This window comes from Oncorhynchus tshawytscha, linkage group LG33 (assembly GCF_018296145.1).
Source record: "Oncorhynchus tshawytscha isolate Ot180627B linkage group LG33, Otsh_v2.0, whole genome shotgun sequence".
NCBI classification, from domain to species: Eukaryota; Metazoa; Chordata; class Actinopteri; order Salmoniformes; family Salmonidae; genus Oncorhynchus; species Oncorhynchus tshawytscha.
Window position 1 is genome coordinate 17,759,748 of NC_056461.1, and position 23,876 is coordinate 17,783,623.

General features: G+C 43.4%; 2 protein-coding genes across 12 annotated transcripts in view; both read left to right on the forward strand.

The window, feature by feature from the left end:
• ehmt1b (euchromatic histone-lysine N-methyltransferase 1b) overlaps positions 1–7,357 on the forward strand; it is a 31,777-nt gene extending 24,420 nt beyond the window's left edge. For all 9 annotated transcript variants that reach the window (XM_024402456.2, XM_042311030.1, XM_024402454.2 and 6 more), the window contains 11 exons: positions 45–146; positions 985–1,089; positions 1,245–1,399; positions 1,578–1,739; positions 1,933–2,077; positions 3,054–3,131; positions 3,217–3,332; positions 3,567–3,653; positions 3,802–3,880; positions 5,049–5,224; positions 5,442–7,357. In XM_024402456.2, the coding sequence (XP_024258224.1) occupies positions 45–146; positions 985–1,089; positions 1,245–1,399; positions 1,578–1,739; positions 1,933–2,077; positions 3,054–3,131; positions 3,217–3,332; positions 3,567–3,653; positions 3,802–3,880; positions 5,049–5,224; positions 5,442–5,619 (1,383 nt within the window). In that variant the 3' untranslated portion in view covers positions 5,620–7,357. The remainder of the gene's footprint in view (positions 1–44; positions 147–984; positions 1,090–1,244; positions 1,400–1,577; positions 1,740–1,932; positions 2,078–3,053; positions 3,132–3,216; positions 3,333–3,566; positions 3,654–3,801; positions 3,881–5,048; positions 5,225–5,441) is intronic.
• An 11,721-nt stretch (positions 7,358–19,078) lies between these two features.
• LOC112234449 (voltage-dependent N-type calcium channel subunit alpha-1B-like) overlaps positions 19,079–23,876 on the forward strand; it is a 213,817-nt gene continuing 209,019 nt past the window's right edge. For all 3 annotated transcript variants that reach the window (XM_042311164.1, XM_042311163.1, XM_042311165.1), the window contains exons 1-2: positions 19,079–19,179; positions 22,014–22,153. In XM_042311164.1, coding sequence (XP_042167098.1) covers positions 19,165–19,179; positions 22,014–22,153 — 155 coding nt within the window. In that variant the 5' untranslated portion in view covers positions 19,079–19,164. The remainder of the gene's footprint in view (positions 19,180–22,013; positions 22,154–23,876) is intronic.

A 23,876-nucleotide genomic window follows, 5' to 3' on the forward strand; every position in this document is an offset into this window, starting at 1 on the left:
TTATGACGGCAGCAATGTGTGTTGGACTCCCTTCTGTTCTCCAGGATGTGGAGGGGTTCACTTGTCTCCACCTAGCTGCTAAGATTGGCCATTATAACATCGTGGAGCATCTACTCTCCACAGGACTCATAGACATCAACTGTCAGGTGAGTTCTGCTTTTTTCAGTCATAAACCAGTGAAACATAAACTTGGTGAGCATAGGTGTAATTCTGCACAATGTTTAGTCCCTCAAGATGATTATAGCTTAGCATGGCTTGTGTTGGTTGTACCACTGAAGTCAATCAGAACCAGGAGTGCTTTCATGTTAATTCAGATCTTGTTTTGCTCTGGCCCGTGTTTGTGTTGTGCTCTCACTAGTAGCCTTTCCGTAGGGGCCTGACTCTCCTCTCGGTGGGCGTGCTGCTCCCATCCGCTCCACATGGGCTCCTAATGGTTTCCTCTTACATTGCAGCTGCTGTGGAAGGATCCGTTCTTTCTCAGCATGCATTAGTTAGGATTACAACCCCATTGGCTACCCTGCTGACGTGAAAGCCAATTTGTTTGTGTAAAGCTACTGAGCCAGTTGTCGTTGACCTCCTATTCTGGCCATCTCTAAAACAGATGTTTCTCTGCCTCAAAAATGTATCTGATCTCAGGGATGTGTGGCAGGGATGCTCCAGCATTTCAAAAGGAGAGGTCCTTTTGTGTGCCACCATCAAGGGCACTCTGAGGCCATATGATTGTGGTACTGCAGAGTTTAAAAACCTGAGTATGGTATTTGATGTCTCTATTTGAAGTGCTTGACCTTGCTGCAGGTATTGATCCATTATGGCAGGAACGATGTCATGGCAGTCTTTGTCCTTGTGGTAATACATCCTCCTCAACCTCTTATAATATCTCTCGGAGAAGGTTAGTGACATCGCTCGTTGTTATATCCAGGACATTGAAGCAATCCCATGCTGTAGGGGCCCGTTTTTAAAGCTGTGATGTGTTACTCTCTCTAGGACGATGGCGGTTGGACGGCTATGATTTGGGCAACAGAGTATAAGCACCTAGAGCAGGTGAAGATGCTGCTCAATAAAGGGGCTGACATCAACATTAGGGACAAGGTCAGTAACTAGGGTTAACTGAGGGTCTTCATGACCTCCCACAAGCCAAATTGTTTTTGTTTCGATTACTTTGCTCGATCTTGAGTTTTTATTTTTTGTTTGACTTTGTCGTCTATGACTTTGTCGTGAATTTGCTAACTGTTGTCTGTTTGTAGGAGGAGAACATCTGTCTCCACTGGGCGGCCTTCTCTGGCAGTGTGGAGATTGCTGAGCTCCTCCTAGAGTCCAAGTGTGACCTCCATGCTGTCAACATCCACGGAGACTCCCCCCTGCACATCGCTGCACGGGAGAACAGGCTCGAATGTGTCACGTGAGTGGAGGTTGAGGGGAAATGACTGTGATTCGGCAATAAGTAATAGAATCTCCATCTACAGCACTGCTGTGGCTGTAGCCTCTACTATTATAACCGAGGCTGTAGCCACGTCAGGACTATTCCATCTAGTGCAGTTAAGTGATGGTGTTGAAGGCTATGATCTGTGGCCCCTCAGGCTCTTTCTGTCTCGCGGGGCGGATGTCAACCTGAAGAACCGAGAGGGGGAGACGCCGCCAGACTGCTGCAGCCACAGTTCCAGGGTGTGGCTCACCCTGCAGACTAACAGGAGGGTGAAGGAGGCCAGGAGCAGCACCCAGGGGGAGAAGGTCCTTAACAGGTAGAATTCCTCGATCGCTGTCTCTCAAACATTCATGCATTTCTCTCACACGTTTACCTTTCTGATGCTCGGTCTCTGATCCACGCATGGTACCCTTTTCTACCCTTTCCTCTACTTGTGGCTACCTCTTTTTGACCGATTGTCAAGTATAATACTGGGACCTTTTTGCTGACCAGTACATCTTTCACCACAGAGACATAGCCCGGGGGTATGAGGGAGTTCCAGTCCCCTGTGTCAACTCAGTGGACAGTGAGCCCTGTCCGGATAACTACAAATATGTCCCAGACAACTGTGTCACCTCCCCCATGAACATAGACAAGAACATCACACACTTACAGGTGGGTCATGTGACTGGATAGACCAGGGGTCTCCAGCAACTCGCAGCCCACATATGAGTAGCTCGCCAAACAATTCTGAAAGTACATGCAATTTTCCACGGTTTCCACAGCAAACTGTCATAAACAAATATCAACACCACAAGCTCCCAGCTACTATGTAATCAACGCAACATTGACATTATCCCATCCCTAGTTAGGTTTGGCTTTTTAAGCCAATAGTGGCTAACACAATATCTGCCTATTTAATTTCCAACACTATTGCCTGTCTGCCTGTGTGATGCACGTGTTTGTCTATCACTCTGTGTGTAGCAAGTTGATGTGTTAACCGTCTTGTGGGTCGACAGAAATGCTTTCCACAAAACCTTCTCAATTAAATGTTAACTGCAAAGTAGGCTTACCTGTCAAACGTATATCATCTGTAAACTTTGCCATGAAATGAGTACAGCACCATTGCTAGATCGGCACATTCCTCACTAGGGCCAAATGCACAGTTAAAGGGGAATTGCACTCAATGTGTTTTCATCTCAAATAAATTATTTTCTGATGTGATTTAAGCATTGACATGAACTCAACATCCAATTTCGTTGTTTCTCTATGAACAATTGTAATTTTAAGAATGGAAAATCTAAAGCATTAAACCAGAAGAAATACATTATAAATATAAAACAATTTAGGGGAACAAAATCTGATTTTATAGGTCCTCCCTTGGAGTTGTTTATGAACCATTATTTTACCAGGTATATTGACAGAAAACTCTTGTACACTAAGGCCCCGGGGAAGAGTTGCAGAGGAGAAGAGAAGAATGTGCCTGTTTGAAAGCTAGGGAAAAAATCGTAGCGCTCGACATGCTTCATTTTTTAAAAAGTAGCTCTCATTCTAGAAAAGGTTGGAGACTCCTAGAATAGACCATCCTAGAGTTGATCATACTTGATGACCTGAAAGATGAAATAACCATCTTTCTCTCTGCAATCCACAGTACTGTGTGTGTAAAGACGACTGCTCCTCAAGCAGCTGCATGTGTGGCCAGCTTAGCCTGCGCTGTTGGTATGACAAGGTAAGACCCAACACTTCAGTATCACTATTGTCGTCAAAGTGCTGGTCTCCTATGATCGTCATGTCTGTTCCATGACCTTTCTCAGGATGGTCGTCTGCTCCCGGAGTTCTGTCGTGAGGAACCGCCCCTCATCTTCGAGTGTAACCACGCCTGCTCCTGCTGGAGAACCTGCAAGAACCGCGTGGTGCAGAACGGACTGAGGTACCTCCAATTTCCTGTCTCGACATTCAACCATATTTTTACAACCAAGCCAACACTCCTCAACCCTATTGATGATAACATCTAGACCAGAAAAAATGTATTTCAGTCAAACCACAACCACTCATTTGGAAGTTGTAATGCATCTGACATCCCAAAATGCATGTCGGGATAATGTGTTTGCGAGTTTAATGTGCTGTTAGTACATCCATACTGAAGGAGTTTTTTTCTTTTCAGGGTCCGGCTCCAGCTGTTCCGGACCAGTCGTATGGGCTGGGGAGTGCGGACACTGCAGGAAATTCCCCAGGGAACCTTTGTGTGCGCGTGAGTCCTAGACATACCCCCTTTCACAATGCGCAGTTATACCGCACCTTCAAGCTCTTGGATGATTTCCCATTCAATGTCATCTGTGCGTGGTGCTGCATTGCTATTTGTGGGGTTGATGGGCCCTGACCTCACTTCCTGTCCACAGGTATGTGGGGGAGATCATCTCTGACGCAGAGGCAGATGTCAGGGAAAACGACTCCTACCTGTTCAACCTAGACAGCAAGGTAGGGATCAGTGCTCATGAATGTCATTAAATCTTGCTGGCTAACTTAGGACAAATCCAAAATGTAACTAGGTATCTCAACTTGGACCACTGTAATTGCAGTGGGATCTGCTGTGCTTTGCAGGCAGATTTCAATCTGTTACCCAGTGATACATTTAATTGTATTCTTGTCTCTTGAGGCCATTCCTGGACTTGTTTCTAAAACACTCTGCTATTCTATGATTATTGTCTTACTTTGTGCTATTCGAATCTAATTTTATTAGTCACACATGCCGAATACAACAGATGTAGACCTTGCAGTGAAATGCTTACTTACGAGCCCCTAACCAACAGTGCAGTTTAAAAAAACATATGGATAAGAGTTAAAAGTAACAAGTAATTTAAGAGCAGCAGTAAAAAATAACGTATACAGAGTCCATGTACACTGGTTAGTTGAGGTAGTATGTTCATGTAGGTAGAGTTAATTAAAAGTGACTAGGCATAGATGACAACAGAGAGTGGCAGTGGTGTGGAGCGGGAATGCAAAATGTTTGGGTAGCCATTTCACTAGATGTTCATGAGTCTTTTGGCTTGGGGGTAGAAGCTGTTTAGAAGCCTCTTGGACCTAGATTTGGCCCTCCGGTACCGCTTGCCGTGTGGTAGCAGAGAGAACAGTCTATGACTAGGGTGGCTGGAGTCTTTGACATGTTTTAGGGCCTTCCTCTGACACCGCCTGGTATAGAGGTCCTGGATGGCAGAAAGCTTGGCCCCAGTGATGTACTGGGCAGTTCACACTACCCTCTGTAGTGCCTTGCGGTCGGAGGCCGAGCAGTTGCCATACCAGGCAGTGATGCAACCATGCTCTTGATGTTGCAGCTGTATAACCTTTTGAGGATCTGAGGACCCATGCCAAATCTTTTCATTCTCTGAGGAATGGGTTTTGTCGTGCCCACTTCACGGCTGTCATGGTGTGCTTGACCACGTTAGTTTGTTGGTGATGTGGACCTGCTCCACTGCAGCCCCGTCGATGAGAATGGGGGTGTGCTTGGTCCTCTTTTTTCCTGTAGTCCACAATCATCTCCTTTGTCTTGATCTGTTTGATATCTTTGCCCGTGAAGAATTACCACTGCAGATGATGCCGAACCTGCTTTTTTCATTATGATCCATTTATGTGTGGTGTTTGGTCGCAGGAGGGTGACGTGTACTGTATCGACGCCCGTTTCTATGGCAACATCAGCCGGTTCATTAACCACATGTGCGAGCCGAACCTGTTCCCCTGCCGGGTTTTCACGGCACACCAAGACTTGCGCTTCCCCCATATCGCGTTCTTCGCCTGCGAGACCATCAAGGCTGGGGAAGAGCTAGGGTAAGGGTCATATTATATGCTTTACTTGACAAAAGGTGATGTTATTACCAGTCTTTGGAAGTTCTTACCCTGTATGTATATTTAAGTTTGTCATTCTATGTTTAAGCCTTTCATCAATTCTTAGAGAATGCCTTTGTTCTCCCTAAAATCAAGATTTAGGTAGCTTGATTCTAGAGTCATCTAACTCGCTCTTTTTGACCCAACCCTCCTCTCTCAGGTTTGACTACGGCGACCATTTCTGGGACATCAAGGGGAAGCACTTTAGCTGTGAGTGCGGCTCTCCCAAGTGCAAGTACTCAGCGGCGGTCATTGCCCTGCGCCAGGCAGACAGCTCGCCCCAGGACCAGCAGCACAGCACCCTCCCTGATACCAGCTCCTCTACCACCCCCTCCTGAGCCCACTCTCCCAGCCCCACAAATAGGACTTCCAGGCCAGCAGAGACTCATCTCCAATCCCCCCCAGGCCATGAGCCGTACACCCCCAGACGCCCCACCTCCACCCCCAGGTGGAACCATCACCACAATGAACCTTCAGGCCCATCACTGAGATCAACAATCAACCCAACAGAAACCCATCTGCTTAATGTCTCATCCAGCTCTTACATCACATCCTTACCAGCACAAACTCTGAACTTCCACTGAAACTGCCCCTCAGTGCAGGACACATTGGACAGAAAACAATTCTGTATGTTTGATGTGTGTCTGAAGTGCTACAAATAAAAATGTTGGAGAAAAATGGCCTTGCTATGAGCCTGGCTCTTGTTTTGTTGGTTCCAATTGGAATTCTCAAACCTGCTTGGTGCTCCATCCTGGGCAGTTGCCATCTGGGTAATGGTGTTTCCTAACCAGTGGTCTGAATGAAGTTTGTACTAAGCAACAATGTATATCTATTCATGAGAAACATTTTCAGTGCGAAAGAAATTTGTAGCATGAGCGCCCATACCCCTCAAATCATACCATAGAAATGAGCAATGTTCATGCACAATTTATAACAGTTGACGTATTTACCTCATACCTATATTTTGATTGCGAACGGGACAGAGGACTTAAGTCACAAGTGTAGGTTTTTACTGGACTTCTTCTCTTGAGCATTTCTACAGGAAAATAATGGTCAGTGCTAGATATCAATATCAACGATAAATACTTTTTAATTATCACCTTTATATTTAAATAATAGTTTTAAATCGAATTTTCTATACAGAATAACATCAAGCGAGGTGTATTGTATGCAGAACATCAGATATCAGGTTAAGGAAAGAGGAACTATCGATTTAAAGTCAATGAGGACACTGACCAATCATCTCACTGTTCTGTTCTAGAGGGGGCAGAGTGAAGTTGACAATTGTCCAGGAAAGACACTTGCAATCTGTTTTGACCACACAAGGAGTGGCAGATTATTTTCTCAGTTATTTGGCATGAATTCTTTTACACTACAATGGGCCCTTTCTATTAACTATTTGTCTGCTGGAAAGAGTGTATATGAAGGATGGTGTGACATTCAATGGCCCAACTAAGGGTGTCATGATTGAGGATTCTGGTGCACAATTGTTTAGGTGGGAGTTGTCTAAACTGTACAGTTTGCCATACTGTACCTGCAAAAATTAAAGCAGATGGATTTTTTTTGTTAAATCTGCAAGATTTTTAAGCATGTTTGAGGCTGACTCACTCTTTTGAACATTGAGTCAAAAATATTAATTTGCCACTTCTGGCACCATTAAATGGGATTTGAATGTTAATGGGGTGAGACTCAAGCAAATGGTGCTGATGAGGTTTTATTTTAATTTTATTCCTTTTGAATTACTCACCAAGTGAATACGAGTTGTAAAATAAGATAAAGAAGCAAGGTTTTCTTTCCATTTTTTTTTTACATTTAAATGTACCTCCAGTTTTCTAACTGTAGTTACTGTAGTTATCCTGTTAATGTTGTTCCATGATTTCATGTTGATGGAAACCTACACATTATTCCCATGTCTTTAAATGTGGTTAGTATGGTTAGTGAATATTGTGCACATTTTCAAATGTATGAAAATAAAAAGGTTATAAAACATGAAAAATGATTTGCTTTCTGTTACATTTCTGGACTGAAACATCTGCCTAATTGATTGTATATTTTTCAATAAATGTACTACTAATGGATATGGCTGGCAGGTTTTATTTACAGAGCAAAATGAGGGAGCACACCAGACATTTTCCAGTGGATGAGGGGATCTGGAGGAGAAGATGGGGATAGATCAGCCACATCCTCCAAAAGCCCCCCTCCCACATCACCAGGCTAAAACTATCCTGGAATGCACAAGGGAAAAGGGGGGGCCCGAGAAACACCTGGAGGCGGGTGCTTGAGGCAGATACAAGGGAAACCGGGATGGAATGCGCTGGGAAGACCAATTTGTAACGGCCTATGCTCCCAGAGGAGCGATGGGCTTATGTAAAATAGGTGTTTTGTATTTAGTGAGTTTTCATAAGAATTTCAGTGGTTCCTTATGTCCTCTGGCAATAGTGCCCCACAGTGGATGTCATAAAACCTAGTCATTTTATTCACCATTCATTTTTACCATAGGGGATTTTAGAACTTCTTCAAACAAGGTCTGTAGGATTTCCCTAGTGTGACGTTTCGATAACCGTGTACATCTTTCGGAAAAGGTGACTTTTATCAATATATTTTGCTCAATTAATCTCTGATTTGAAAATGCTAATTAGCGTCAAAGTGGACATCATGCAAGACTACAAATCCTTGCAAGCTCCTGCACGTCATCACTAGCACACCTTTGCTGTCAGCTACTAGCTACCTTGATCCAAAACTAAATATATTGTTTTTTTATATATTGTTCCTTAGTTAAATAAAATAATATTTGTTGTCTTATGCATTTGGTCTTGTCTCGTACAGAATACTATCCTAGTAGAAGTCAGATATGTACAAGGTGCCATGACCACTAGACTAGATGATTATTAGCAACATACCCTCATTCAGTGTGTAAAATCGGAGGGCCTGTTGTCCGGACCTCTGGCAGTCTATGAGGGTACCACAGGGTTCAATTCTCGAGCCGACTCTTTTCTTTTCTCTTTTCTGTATATATCAACGATGTCGCTTCTGCTGCGGGTGATTCCCTGATCCACCTCTACGCAGACGACACCATTCTGTATACATCTGGCCCTTCTTTGGACACTGTTAACTAACCTCCAAATGAGCTTCAAAGCCATACAACACTCCTTACGTGGTCTCCAACTGCTCTTAAACACTAGCAATACCAAATGCATGTTTTTCAACTGTTCACTGCCCATACCCGCCCACCCGACTAGCATCACTACTCTGGACGGTTCTGACCTAGAATACGTGGACAACTACAAATACCTAGGTGTCTGGCTAGACTGTAAACTCTTCTTCCAGACTCACATCACACATCTCCAATCCAAAATCAAATCTAGAATCGGCTGTGTATTTCGCAACAAAGCCTCCTTCACTCACACCGCCAAACTTACCCTAGTAAAACTGACTATCCTACCGATCCTCGACTTCGGCGACGTCATCTACAAAATAGCTTCCAATACTCTATTCAACAAATTGGATGCAGTCTATCACAGTGCCATCCATTTTGTTACCAAACCGCCTTATACCACCCACCACTGCGACCTGTATGCTCTAGTCTGCTGGCCCTTGCTACATATTCTTCGCCAGACCCACTGGCTCCAGGTCATCTACAAGTCTATGCTAAGTAAAGCTCCTCTTTATCTCAGCTCACTGGTCACAATAACAAAACACACACCCATAGCACGCACTCCAGCAGGTATATCTCACTGGTCATCCCCAAAGCCAACACCTCCTTTGGCCGCCTTTCCTTCCAGTTCTCTGCTGCCAGTGATTGGAACGAATTGCAAAAATCGCTGAAGCTGGAGAATTTCCCCCAATAACTTTAAACATCAGCTATTTGAGCAGCTAACCGATCGCTGCAGCTGTACATAGTCCATCTGTAAATAGCCCACCCAATCTACCTACCTCATCCCCATATTGTTTTTATTTACTTTGCTGCTCTTTTGCACACCAGTGCAAAATACTTACACACCATCATCTGCTCATCATCATCTGCACATCTATCACTCCAGTGTTAATATTCTAAATTGTAATTACTTTGCTACTATGGCCTATTTATTGCCATACCTCCTCATGCCATTTGCACACACTGTGTATAGACTTTCTTTTTTTCTGTTGTGTTGACTGTACGCTTGTTTATTCCATGTAACACTGTGTTGTTGTTTCTGTCGCACTGCTTTGCTTTATCTTGGCCAGGTCGCAGTTGTAAATGAGAACTTGTTCTCAACTAGCTTACCTGGTTAAATAAAGGTGAAATAAATAAAAATAAAACTTTTTTTTTTTACAAGATCTTCTCCTTCAGCTGGTGGGGGACCATATTTCATCCTTCATCATTTCTGTAACTGCACTACATGACCAAAAGTATGTGAACACCTGCTTGTCAAAAATGTAATTCCAAAATCATGGGCATTAATATGGAATTGGCTCCCTCTTTGCTGCTATAACAGCCTCCACTCTTCTGGGAAGGCTTTCCACTAGATGTTGGAACATTGTTGCGGGGACTTGCTTCCATTCAGCCACGAGCATTAGTGAAGTCGGGCACTGATGTTGGGCGATTAGGCCTGGTTCGCAGTCGGCGTTCCAATTCATCCCAAAGGTGTTCGATGGGGGTGAGGTTGGGCTCTGTGCAGGCTAGTCAAGTTCTTCCACACGATCTTGACAAACAATTCTTTATGCATCTCACTTTGTGCACGGAGGCATTGTCATGCTGAAACAGGAAAGGGCCTTTGTCTAGAATGTCATTATATACTGCAGCATTAAGATTTCCCTTCAGTGGAACTAAGGTGCCTAGCTCAAACCATGGAAAAACAGCCAAACTTTACAGTTGGCACTATGCATTCGAGCAGGTAGCGTTCTCCTGGCATCCGCCAAACCCAGATTCGTCCTTCGGACTGCCAGATGGTGAAGCGTGATTCATCACTCCATAGAATGCGTTTCCACTGCTCCAGAGTCCAAAGTTGAGGGACCATGGGGCATAAAAGGCATAGAGTAGAATAAGCGGTAGTTAGAGGGATGGTTGGCCATTGAATAATCATAAAATGGAGTGCTGTGTGCTTCTGTACCCCTTCTAGGTCGTTGTCACACATATCCGGCCCATGGCCAGTCATACTCGGGTTCTCAGCATGTTTCCCTCGACGTCATTCTGTCTTAGCTGCGGCATTCAAATCGATGTGGTGAATCACATTACAGACGATGACAGTGTTTCCACAGATTGAGCCAAACATAATACAATTTAAGAATTGAGAACAGCATTTTGTTGACAGCATGGTGGTTTACACTGTCTACTGTGTGTGAATGATGGAAGATGCTTACCTCAGCTGTAGGTCCATCTGAGTTTGTGTGGTCACTTAGGCCTGCACATCAACCGGTACTGGGACCACTGGAGACTTGGGATGCTTACTCTCAAAGTGCAAGAAGTTGACAATCTGTGGCTTCGATTGAATTCAAAGTTGACACATGATAAACTAAGAAACAAAGTACTACACATCAAAGACCACCACTCAGGCTAGTACAATAGCCTAGATATGGATAGGAACCTAAAGGCACATACAGTACCAAACAATACTACTCACCCGACACACTGGGTAGGTGTGGGACCAGTGTGCTGCCTTGGCTTCAGTCTTCTGGAATAGACCATCTGCAATTAAGGGTAAATACAGGCAAATATATTGCTAAAAGTCACTTTGTCGGAGAGAGATTTACACGGGTATCAAAAAGTCACGCCGGGGTAAGTCTACACGAAACACAGCCCTTATTTCAAGTGTTTCTTAAAATCCCCAATGTGAAAAAATGAACTGGTGGAACAGTGATTGGAACCATTTCCCTGTTTGACCGCTATGTTTTATGGGAAGTTATGACTCATACTGTGGTACTCTATTAACCTCTCTTAAGCTTGGGATGAGTTAGTTTAGCTGGAGGTGTTGGAATCATGCCCTAATATATGGGTGCATTGCCATGTGCTGCTCTTCCAACGCCTCTGGACTATTATAGCTGAAGACTGAGTAAACATTTATGTTTATGCATTTTTTTATGCCTTAACATCATCCATTTCCCTATGAATCTCCTTACTTCGGCATTTCGTTTCAGATCTCAGATGTCACTGATTTCCTACCCGTATCAGAGGAAGTAGACAGTTTCCTGAATGATTGATGTGAATGTCATTGCTGTATTTGAATGAAAACCCCATAACCCCATTCTGGTTTATTATTGTTCTTCTACGGCGATTTATTGAGTCCAGAGAGAAATAGTTTTTTCCCACTCCTTATCTCACCTACCACCAGCGCTTAGCTAAAGCAACTTCAAACCCAGCGTGCCCTCCATGAACCGAGCAGCAGGGTAGTTTGACTGACAGGCTCTGGGCCAAGCTGCTGAGATATTTCAGCGGCTGTGTAGTGGCATAACTATGGCTGACACCTCCCACACTCCACTCTCCCATAATGAATGCAACCCTTCAGTTTGTTTTACTGACAGGTGGTGGTGGTGCAACATTGAGAGCTGAAAAATGCACATTAGAATGGTTGATCCCATGGAACTCAGTTGTTTATTTCTCCGATATCCCTGTATTCAGAGATTCGGAGATAGGCCTTGTTAGCTGGCTTAGAAAGGCTCTGATGCTTGAACGAAACATTTCCCCCAGAAGAAACCCACCAACGAGAACATGTCAGGAAGTGACTCTGATTGTGCACCAGCAGGCCTTTTAGGTCCTTGAAACGAGACGATGATTGCTCCCTTCCTGATTACCGAGAAAGAGGGAGAGAAGGCAGAGTTGGTAATTGAATCAGAGGATCATTTTCTCCATCTAAACTGAAGTCGTTTGGGCTGATAACAAAGCTCTTAATTAGCAGAACAGGAAACAGCCTTTCCGCTTTCCGTGGGGGCAAAACCTTTTGGTGCCCCCAGTTCTTGTGCCACGTAGAGAAGCCCCTGTAAACAGTAGAAGTGAAAATGTGCAATAGTTAGCTGGCTTGCTTTGATAGCCATTTCATATTTGTTGCCTTAGATACAGACACTATGGTTAGTGAGGGAGCGTTCATGGACAGGAGGGTTAGGGGAACTTCTTCATATGGGCGGAGAGGCGATCCACTGTGGTTTATGGTAGGTGAATCAGGATTCTTGAGTTGCAAAGATTCCCTTGAAGTCGCATCAATGATGTGACTTGTTTTATAGTGCTGCCTCCTTTTCTGGCTGCCTTCCTCACACCTTAACACGGCTCTCCTCCACTTGCTTTTGTGTCACACAATGATTCACTTTTTTTCCAACTCTGTTTGCGGTTCCTTCTATGATTTATCATTGAATAAAATGTGGGTTTATATTGGGCCTTCTCTGATGGGAAGTGGTAGGCTATTCAGCTATTACATTGTGTGCATTCTCAATGAACCACTCAGTTGACCAATAACTAGGCTAGCAATAGATCCAATTGAATGTGGTAGACAAGTGGGCATAGTGGATGAGCGTTGCCTTTTATGAGCAGGTCTCGGTGAGTTTGCTTGGGACTGACTCAAACTAGGAATAGGACAGGCCCAGAAAAAACGGCAACAAGACAAGATGATGCAACAAATATCTGCAGGCCCTATCTAATGAAAGAGAGGAACAAAATCATATACTAGAGTTAGCTATGCTATAAGAGATATGATAATGTTATATTTGCATAAAACCATAAGGTGACATTATGCTTTCTTTGACTTTGTGAACCCCACCAGCCATGCACCTTGCCACATTCGGCACGTGGAGGATGCTGACTTTAGGCGCGGAATATAGCTTGTCTCCCGAAAGCATTCGTCGAGGACTGGCAGTGATAAGCGGGAACTCTAAAGAAACGGACAGCATCGACATCGACCCGTCATGGAGAGTGCAGCAGATGAACGGTAGGCCCGACTCAACAGTATGATGCCGTCCTGCAACTTGACGAGAGAGCAGCTTCAGGAGGGAGTTGTGGCATGCATAGCATCATTCGTACACACGCAGCCCTCAATTGCACGCCATGGTCCAAGTCTAGAGGTCACGTTGATAGTATTGGTCACCTCAGACTAGGCTCAGTCTGACCTGAGGAAGGTAGCCTCTATATCAAAGTTTTGTGAAGAGCAACAACGACAAATCACCGTGCGCGGGATGTGTTGTTTTTAATATCATGGAAAAGGTTACTCATACCATTTTCGCTGTTGCAATACATAAATACAACCACCAGAGGGATCAGAACCTCACTCAACTCCTGATGTACAGAGAGCTACAACTCATACACAGAGCGGGAGTTATTACACACTATTACCCACTGGCATTTTGCCAATGCTATTCATATTTAGACGTTTCTTTCCATCAACCTAAGAGCATCTGTTCTATTTGATTCATTGTAACATTGAGCTTATGCCATATCAAGGCGGCAGGTAGCCTAGCAGTTAGTGTTGGCCCCTTAACCCGAAAGGTCGCTCGTTTGAATCTAAGAGCCCACAAGGTGACGAATTATGTCTGTGCCCTTTAGCAAGGCAATTACAGTACATTCAGAAAGTATCCCCCTTTCCACGATTTGATACATTGCAGCCTTATTCTAAAAATGTATTAAATATTTTTTTTCCTCATCAAGCTACACACAAATACCCCATGGCAAAGCAAAAACAGGTTTTTAGAAATGTTTGTAAATGTATTAAAAATAAAAAAAACAGAAATACCTTATTTATTCAGGCCCTTTGGTATGAGACTTGAAATTGAGCTCAGGTGCATCTTGTTTCCATTGATCAACCTTGAGATGTTTCTACAACTTGATTGGTGTACACCTGTGGTAAAATACATTAATTGGACACGATTTGGAAAGGCACACCTGTCTATATAAGGTCCCACAGTTGACAGTACATGCCAGAGCAAAAACCAAGCCATGAGGTCGAAGGAATTGTCCGTAGAGCTCCGAGACAGGATTGTGTCGAGGCACAGATCTTGGGAAGGGTACCAAAAACTGTCTGCAGCATTGAAGGTCCCCAAGAACACCTCCATAATTCTTAAATGGAAGAAGTTTGGAACCACCAAGACTCTTCCTAAACTGTCCGCTCTGGTCTGATGAAACCAAGATTGAACTCTTTGGCCTGAATGCCAAGCGACCCTAAGCACACAGCCAAGACAACTCAAGAGTGGCTTCGGGACAAGTCTCTGAATGTCCTTGAATGGCCTAGCCAGAGCCCGGAGCCCGGACCTGTTCAAACATCTCTGGAGAGACCTGAAAATAGCTCTGCAGCGACACTCCCCATCCTACCTGACAGAGCTTGAGAGGATCTGCAGAGATTGGGAGAAACCAAGAAGCCTTGAGGCTGTAATCTCTGCCAAATGTGCTTCAACAAAGTACTGAGTAAAGGGTCTGAATACTTATGAAAATGTGACATTTATCTTTTTTATTTTTAAGTAATTTGCAAACCTGTGGAAAAAGTCAAGGGGTCTGAATACTTTCAGAAGGCTCTGTAACCCTAATTTCTCCAGGGTCACTGTTGATAAAGTCAGACCCTGGCCATGACCACACTCTCCAAGGGCGTCTAACGGAGAGGGGGATATGCAAAACACACATTTCTAATTAAAATATGTGTATTAATACACACGTGTACATGTGAGAAATAGGACAAGTATAAGCACCCACCAAATTATTATCCTTATAGTTATCTTATAACAGGCCAATTAAACACAAAATATTTATAGGCTATGAAAACCTGAATTCCAGAGGTCTTTGAGGATGGTAAAATCAGGGTGATACCAAGCCTGCACACAGTCACTGCAAAGCCACTCAGAGAGAGATCTCCCAATACAAAATCTCCTTAACCAGGGGGCATCCAAGCAGCTCAAACAGTCTTTTGCTCAGGGGGACAGACCGACCATGGCTGCACAGAAAGACCCTCCAGGCCACTGCCATCCCACCCACAGTCCCTAGTTGGGGAAACACAGGATGACTTCCCAGGGAATATATTCATTAGCCGGCTGGTGGGGGAGGCTCATAATTCAGTTTGATGTGAGTCAGTGATAAATAGTGAATATATATATATAGATGCTCTCTGCTCTGACGTGAGCATCAGACGACTCTGCATTTACCATAATTGACACAGAGCCTCTTTGACACTATTTGCCCTGTAGCCTATCAGAGGTGCATGCCCTCTTGTCTATAGCCAGTATAGTTTCATATATTTTACATAGATATTTTTTTTTACCAGAATAAATTCAAATACATTGCATTCGTTTGCTTTAAAAAAATGATCTCAAAGCATGTGATCTTGGTTGACCACAGACTCATGTCTCCTCATGATTTCAATCAAATCCATTGGATACCGAAGTATCCCTATAGATAATGTGATTTGATGAACAGCTGCCTATAGAATGTGGAGTATTTTTAGTACAAGCTCTAGAACAGTATTCTCTCCCATCTACCAGTGTTAGGAGTTTTCAACTACATCTAGTTCAACTAATTTAACTACATTTTGATGTAGTTTGGTGGTTGTTGTTTTTCGGTATCAGACGTGCATGCCTAATTCTCACTTGAAAGACCGTTTTGTGTTTGATAGGTTAAATTACACATCATGTTAATGTATGACCCCAGAGTAATCTATTCTTTCAATTTGTAGTGTATGCCATTTTAGATTTACATATGAACATTTTTCACGAAGTACGTTGGATGTAGTGAAGGATAGCTTGGGTGCAGTTTAACTTCCAGTGTTAAGTACTTGGTAGCTTTGTGCGCTATGTTTTCAAGGTAACGTTAGCTTTCCCAACACTGCCATCTACATAACCCAATAATGGAACAAACATATCTATGACTTCAGTAGTTTAGCGCGTTTAGCCTTACCACCTCTTATCACCTCGTATTATACGTGTTTAATGTCATGTTTAATCGAATACATTACAATGCGGCTATTGCTTGGTGCGTCCTTGCTAAATAATTATTAGAAAATGTATCTTATCTGTCACTCGTATCCATCCAGTTCAATCCGAGAAGCGCTCCTGAGCAGGTCGAGTTGCCGATAGGCTCATTTTGGGCACATGCGCTGATCGTTAGGGACCAGTGCCTACTGAATTTGTTACATTTTACACAGCGAGCTATCAGGTGGGAATCGGGAGGACACAATCCCTTATTGGTTTATTGTTTTGTTATTTGAATCGATCATTTACACTGGCAGACGAAACAGAACGATTTTCTGTATTTTCATTTTGGAGACAAACACTACATTTTCTGCGGGTCCTTCAACTGGTGTTTGATTCAACATTGACAAAATGTTGCCAATACTGAAAAAAGACGCGCGTGTGTATCATTTAGATATTTTTCCTGTCGTGGCTGCATGATCTATTTACGCGCTGCCGGCAGATATGGATGTAAGATGTGGAATTAATCAGATAATTGGAATTAATTGGATATTTTTTTATTCGATAGCTTGATGTGCTTCGTGCACACATTGCGCTTGAATCCAAACTTTGTTTTTTAATTGTCGAATTTCTTTGAGTATTGAGTGAATGGAAAGGACAAAAAGGAAAGGATTTACCCAAAGAAAATATATTTATTTTCTCAAAACACAACCCACCATATACACAAATGCAAAGCTGTGGTTTGGCTAAGTGTGTTTGTTGTGATGGTTCTCCCCTCCATTTCCACTGACAACAGTTTGGATTTTCATTGTTGGATCTGTGGGTTTCCAGAATGGCTCGCTTCGCAGAAGATCTACCCACCCGCTATGGAGCTGGAGGAGGAGGCAGAGGTGCGCCGGGCGCAGGCAGAGGGGGCGCCCGACCAGGTGGTCCTCCAGGCGGCCAAAGGATGTACAAGCAGTCGATGGCTCAGAGAGCCAGGACAATGGCCATATACAACCCCAACCCAGTCAAACAGAACTGCTTCACTGTCAACCGATCCTTGTTCATCTTTCGAGAGGACAATCTCATTAGGAAATATGCTAAGCGAATAACCGAATGGCCATATCCTTTCCAAACCCCCCATAGGTAAAACAGCTGTCATCACATTGCATTGATGTTTGTATAACATATCTGTCCTTATTTGACAATCACACGGGTAGATTTTTTATTCAGAAACATGACAAAGGGACTAGAGCATGCCTTGTATTTAAAGATTTGACTGAAAATGATCCCCCCCAAAAAATAAATGGCCTTTGTCACCATTTCAAAGTGCACCTGTCAGTGAACTCAAAAAGTCGATTATTCCATAGGAAGTAGGCCGATGCCTATTCTGGTGGAGATTATTAGCTCATTAACCTTGTGTAACCCCTCGTCCACCTGTCGCGTAGTGTTCCTACTAGTTGGACACGATAAAGGCTTTTCCTCTAATGATAGTGTTTGGATACAGTTCAAAGACTTAATGGAAAGATGTCTTTAGGTACCATATAGGCTAAACATTCACGAATTGTGCACGACGGCTTGTCACCTCCAAAAAGGTTTGCTTGTGATCAGCAATTGCCAACGTGTCAACAATCATACTCACTATATTTAGTTTTCCGTGTCTAAGTGCGAGATTAACGTCTACAATTTGTAGATGTTTCGTTCTTTCTGCGCTTGCTTGCTGGAGTTCGTTTCTAATTCCCCCTTCTCTCTCTTTTATTTCTATATAGTCTCGTTTGCACATTGCCTATTTGTGTGTTATAGCAGTGTCGCTTCAACTGTTGCTGTTCAGATGTGTCCGTTTCCATGGTAAGGTGAGTGCTCAGTGAGTTGGAAAGGAGACCGCTGGCTCTGAGGTTGTAAAACGCCTCGTGTTGATTCGGAGCTGCTCGGGCCTTCTCCATGGTCCTGAACTTGCCCACGCGCACCCCGCCACATCACCCTCAACCACAAATCGCGAGGGCTGGAGAGAGCCGGAGGGCGCATGACAAACGCAAACAGACAGCTGGATCTGTTGTGTAGGCGTCAGTGAGAACAGCACTCTCCGAAATGCAATCTAATAACAATGGTTGTCAATGTATCTGTGCCCTCAATAAGTTGAAATAAACGCTAAGGCAATGAATAAAGGAATGAAATGAGTGAAGAGGGCAAAACCACAATACATCCTTGTGGTAAAACAAATTCGCTCAACTAAAGGGCAGATTCCCCCCTGACTTTTCCCTATTTGTCCACTCATAGGCGAGGTATTGGCAGTGCAATGCGTTTCTTGGGCTTTTGCGAGGGACAATGTGAGGTGTTCAGCCTTCTGGCACCCCAGGGCAAACGATTCTAAATTTATTGTTCGATGGGGTCAGTAAAACCTCCCCATTCGTCCACGACTGGCTATTCCACAAAGGCCTCACCAGCGGGGAATGACACGAAAATGGATTGTAGAATGAATAAACCATAAAAAACGTATTGAAATGGTCATCCAACTGGAAAGATGTTGTAAACCAAGTATAGCTGTGGGATTAGCCTACCATCTTGAATTTCCAACCATGTCTAAGTCACACAGCATTCAGAAACATTTCTGTCTATTGGACTCCTGTTCAGGCAATGTCATTAATTGGTTAAATTAATTCAATCAGCCAGTAACTTCCTAAAAGCGGAATATCTCATGCTCTGTGGCACCTTAGCTGGGTGATGGCAGGTGGTGGCAGTGGCACAATTAATCCACGCTCATTCTGCCTAAACCCTAAATTCTCACCAGCCTTTTACACAGTCTGGGTATGTGCATGTCTTTTTTCAATCTAAATTATTCTTCAATAATAGATATATGTTTTACCACCATGGGCTAAGACTAAGATACTTACAAGTTGGAGTTAAGTGTTTCTTATTGTGCATGAAATGCTCTATCATGGCTTGTGTTCCTTAACCTGCACACTCCGTTTGAGTACTTAATCCTGGCCACCATCATCGCCAACTGCATCGTACTGGCCCTGGAGCAGCACCTACCAGCCAGCGACAAGACACCTATGTCAGAACGCCTGGTAAGAGTCTCAACACTCCTCCCTTTGGATGAGAACTAGGGCTACTTCCCAAATGGCACCCTATTGCAGTGGTCAAAAGTAGTGCACTAAATAGGAAAACGGGTGTCATTTGGAATAACCTATTCCTTTCACACTTTCTCTGCCTTTACTTAGTTCTCCGATTAATATACTTATACAGTATTGCCTTCTGTTTGTTTGCTGTAAAAGTGTAGAATGTTACTTTGTTATTTAGGGGATTTTCAAGAGGGAAAGAGTTAGTCAGACAGAGCGAAACAGAGAATTCGCTCAGAGCCATTGCTCATTTATAGTCTTCCACGAGTAGAGCTCAGTGATGAGGGAGCCCAGTCATCCCTAACCTCCTCCTCCCAGTCAGAGGGCCCTGAGTACCAGACACACAGCCAGGCAGATGGGCTACCCGCACCTCCAGTCTCTTAGTGCCTTGGATCATGGCGATGTGTGTCTCCCTCTCCTCTCCGCTCTCATTCTGTAAGTCAGCCGAGCCTCACACTGAGTGGCTTTGATCCCCCCCTTTCCCTCCCCAGGACCTCAGTTCCCTTGCCTGCTCACACACATATAGCTTAAACCCCTGTTTGAAATCAGCCAGTCGAGTCGAGTCGTTTAACCATTGCTGTTCTCCCTTTAAGCTGCGAAGGATTGAAGCTGGGAGAGGCTGCCGCGCGGCCATGGGAGGATTGTGACACTGCTTCTCTAAAATAACATGATATCTTTCAGCATTTTGCACACACAGATGTGGTGTTGAAGATGTTGTGACTCCTGGGAGTCTGCTTTAGAGTGGAGGAAAATGCATGAAAGGCACTGCCACAACAGCTTGCCGAAATAAGGTTAATGACCCTCAAGTGCAGCCACCTGCTCCTGTTATCTCCATAATTGTGGTGCAACATTGTAATTTAAAAAAAAAAAGTTACTTGACACCTGAGAAAGGGATTTAGTGTTAGTATAGAGAGAAAAATTGAGATAACATCTCCCCTCCTTCCACCCGCTTCCTCTCAAAGTAGGAGCATGTAATACAAGCATCCTTGTAATTACAAAAACAATCAGGTATTTATGGTCCAGGATGAATATAGTGATGAATAGACTGTGGTGTGTCAGTTAAGTGGAGATCCTGACAATAGAACATCGTCAACAGGCGTTGTTCTTCAGATCCATATCGGAGCTTTACCCTTGTGGTCCCATGTGATTTCCCCTCTGCCCCTTCAGAGCCATGTACTGTAGATGGAGTGTTCATTATTCATGAATATTTTACATCTATACATTATAGATGTTAACACAGTCTACTGTAAAACATCATGCATTTATGGATGGACCCCTCCAGCCATCATGTAATGGCATTGTTTTGTCTGCTATCTTTTTTTATAACAGACAGAGATGCCAAGATGTCAGTCTCAACACTTGTCATTAGTGTCTTCCCTTACATGAAAGCTTTGAGAGCATCAGTACTCTGTGGTATTGATAGACAGTAGGAAGCCCAGACACGCTTCTCTGGCTGAACAACAAACCAGTTATTTTAAAACACTATTTCCTGTACCATTTCCTGTTACAGTGTCAAATCAAACAGGTATATTATTTTACTTGTTGTTCATTGTTGTTAGGTCTTACCTTAGAGCTAGTGAAAAGGTCACATGCCCTTTAACGCTGTTCTCAAGCCTGTCAAACTCGTGAATATTTGCGTTGGGAATCCTGGGTTGGTGGTTGGGGTCGTGGAGCTGTGGAAAAAGAGAAAGGGAAAGAAAGAGAGAGAGGGAGGGAGGTTTGTGTAAGTCATGAGATATCCTCTGCCTGTGTGTGTAGCAGCGCCTCAGGCCTCCACTGACATGTTATTAATGGAAGGGAATGAAAAAGTGTCAAGTCATATGTGCCTGATCCAGCACTGCTTTGAACAAGAGCAAGAGTCATCCTAGCTGCAAATTGTTTTTTTTTTGCCAGTGAAAATCGTACTTTTAAAAGTTCATATTCTGTTAACTCATATACAAATAATGTTGTTGACTCGTCCTTACTCGTATTTGTGGCCAAAGCATAAATTGGAGAAAAAACACTTAAAAAACAGCTCAAACTTGTATCTCAAACAGATCATTTAAAAAATGCTTGCTATTTCCTCATAGAACATGACGTCTCCTGCATGAGGAGGATGAGCTGGCCAATCAGTGGCTTACTTGCATTAATATTTTTAATGACCAGTATTCTATTCACACTATTCTGTTGATGGGGTACGCCCACACCATTTCAATACAGAAAATTAGCTTTTTATGTTACTTAATTCAAGTTTCTTGGAAGGAAAACTATTTCACTCATATCGTGTAAGTAATTATAGGTTATAGGTTATAAATCTGGAAACACTGGGCAGTTACTTTAAAGATCTTCATACCATTAAAATGGTTTGTTCATGTTTTTAATGTTTCGTTAGATGCCTTTTGGAGACCAAATAGCCTCATCAAATTATAATGTATTTATTCATTTTAATCATACTTATTTGCTATCAATTAGTAAGAGTTGTTAAGAGTAAAATGTAAGCTATTATCTTACGTAAAAGATCATGTCTTATGATGAATGCGTAAATCACGCTGATAAAAAATGATGTCCAAGATTACTGTTGATCTTCTTGTGTAGGCTGTTTCATCCCACCCTTTTCATCCACCAAGAGAGGGTTCTTATTCCTTGACCCATTCTCTGGATGCTGGATAGAAAAGTGAAGGAAACCATCCCCCTTTCTTCTCTTTCAATCTCTTCTCCCTCTCTCTTCTGCCGTGCTTCATTAACCTCTTTCTTACCTCTAACAAAAAGTTATCTCCCCTTATTCCCTCTCTCTCTCTCTGCAGGATGACACAGAGCCCTACTTTATTGGAATATTCTGTTTCGAGGGCGGCATTAAGATCATCGCCTTGGGCTTTGCATTCCACAAAGGCTCGTACCTCCGCAACGGCTGGAACGTAATGGACTTTGTGGTCGTCCTCACTGGGTGAGTTCTCGGCCGGTTGGGTGTGGGTGTGTGTGGGTGGGATGGACGAAGGAAAGACATGTTTTGTTCCTGTGCATGCTTGTGTGTGTCCGTTTTATGGATGCGTATGGGGTTATTGCTCCAATTGGCCGGAATTGGCCATCACAATCCTACAAAGGAGAGCAAAGCAAACAAAGCGACTTTCAAATAAAAAAAGAAGAATTTTGTTGTACCAATGAATTGTCCAATATTGCTCATTAACTGTGCTTCCTAAATCAGGTATCACAGTCTTTTTTAAATTTTATTTTTTACATTTTGAATATCTGTTGTGGTTCTCCTTTTTCTGTTGCTAAGGTTCCGTGGAGGTAATAGGCAAACTTGGCCAAAGGTGAAAATGAGTACAACTTCAGTGATACAGTACCATTTTTACTGGGTCATTGTTCCACCGTTTTGGATGGATGCTCTAAGTACCATAAGTTCAAAGTCTGGGGGCAGCTCTTACTCTGGCTGGCCTGAGAGAGAGTACCTGGCTAGTATGGAGACTACCAGCCAGACAGAGGGCTCTGGAGAGCAGTAATGGCTCTATCTCTGATTGAGCCACCCCAGACAGGGGTGAGAGGGTAGGACTGGCTATGTGGAGCAGTGGTGTAGTACCAACACCATATAATCACCTAGAATAATTGTATCACACTCCACTGCTGTAGGGAGCCAGTGTTGCTCTTAACCAGTGGTAACTGTTCCTTTGCTTTGTAAGCTACAAGATATTGTGCCAGCTTGGTGTTTACAAGGAGTCTGGATGGGATTTATGGTGTAAATAATGGCCATTCCGGAAAGTCACTAAACAAATAAATCAAGCTGGATACTGAAGCCGGGAAGGAATGGAGATTAAGATGGGGGAGTGTTGGAGGGAGGGAGGCTGTTGATGTGGTCTTCTGCGTGCACCCTCCCCTACACACGCACCTATCCTAAGTCGTAACATCAGCTGTGTTATCAGTCGCACTACTTTATTTTATTGCAGTATGAAATGTCTTATCTGCGGTGGGCCCTCCAGCTCTGATCTTGCTTCAATTATGATATATTCCCTTGTTGGTGTTCAGACACTGGCATAGACCAGAGGGGAATGGAGAATACTTTTTTTTTTTATTTAAAAAAATGTTTTTGTTTATTTTGACAGGGAGTCATGCTGAGACCAATGTCTCTTTTACAGATGAGCCCTCTAATTACAAAAACATGTACATCAAATACAAATAAGAAATGCAAAATAGAAATACAAAACAGTAATAAGGTCCTAAATCAGCAGTCTGAATTGCCCTAGAGGCACCAAAATATCCCATTGAAGAGAATTTGGAAGAGTATTCCACAAGAGGAAGAGAAGAGTGGGGAGGAGAACAAAGGGATGAGTGGGATAGAGAGGAGAGGAAGATGTGAGTAAGATCAGGAGGATAGAAGAGGGGAGCGAAGAGGATAAGAGAGGAGATGAAGATATAAGTGGGATGAGGAGGAGAGGAGAAGAGGGGAGTGAAGAGGAGTTGATAAGAGAGGAGAGGAGGGTTGTGAGTTGGGGAGGAGGGGAGGGGAGGAAGGTACAGTATGAGTGGGCGAGAAGAGTTGAAATGAGAGAAGTGGAGAGGGGAAGAGAGGAGAGAGAAGGACCCCAGACAGAGAGGACAGAGAGGCCTGAGGCTCAGCCCTGAGGCAGAGTGGTTTTAACTTGGCTTGACACTCATAGTAGCTAAAAACACTC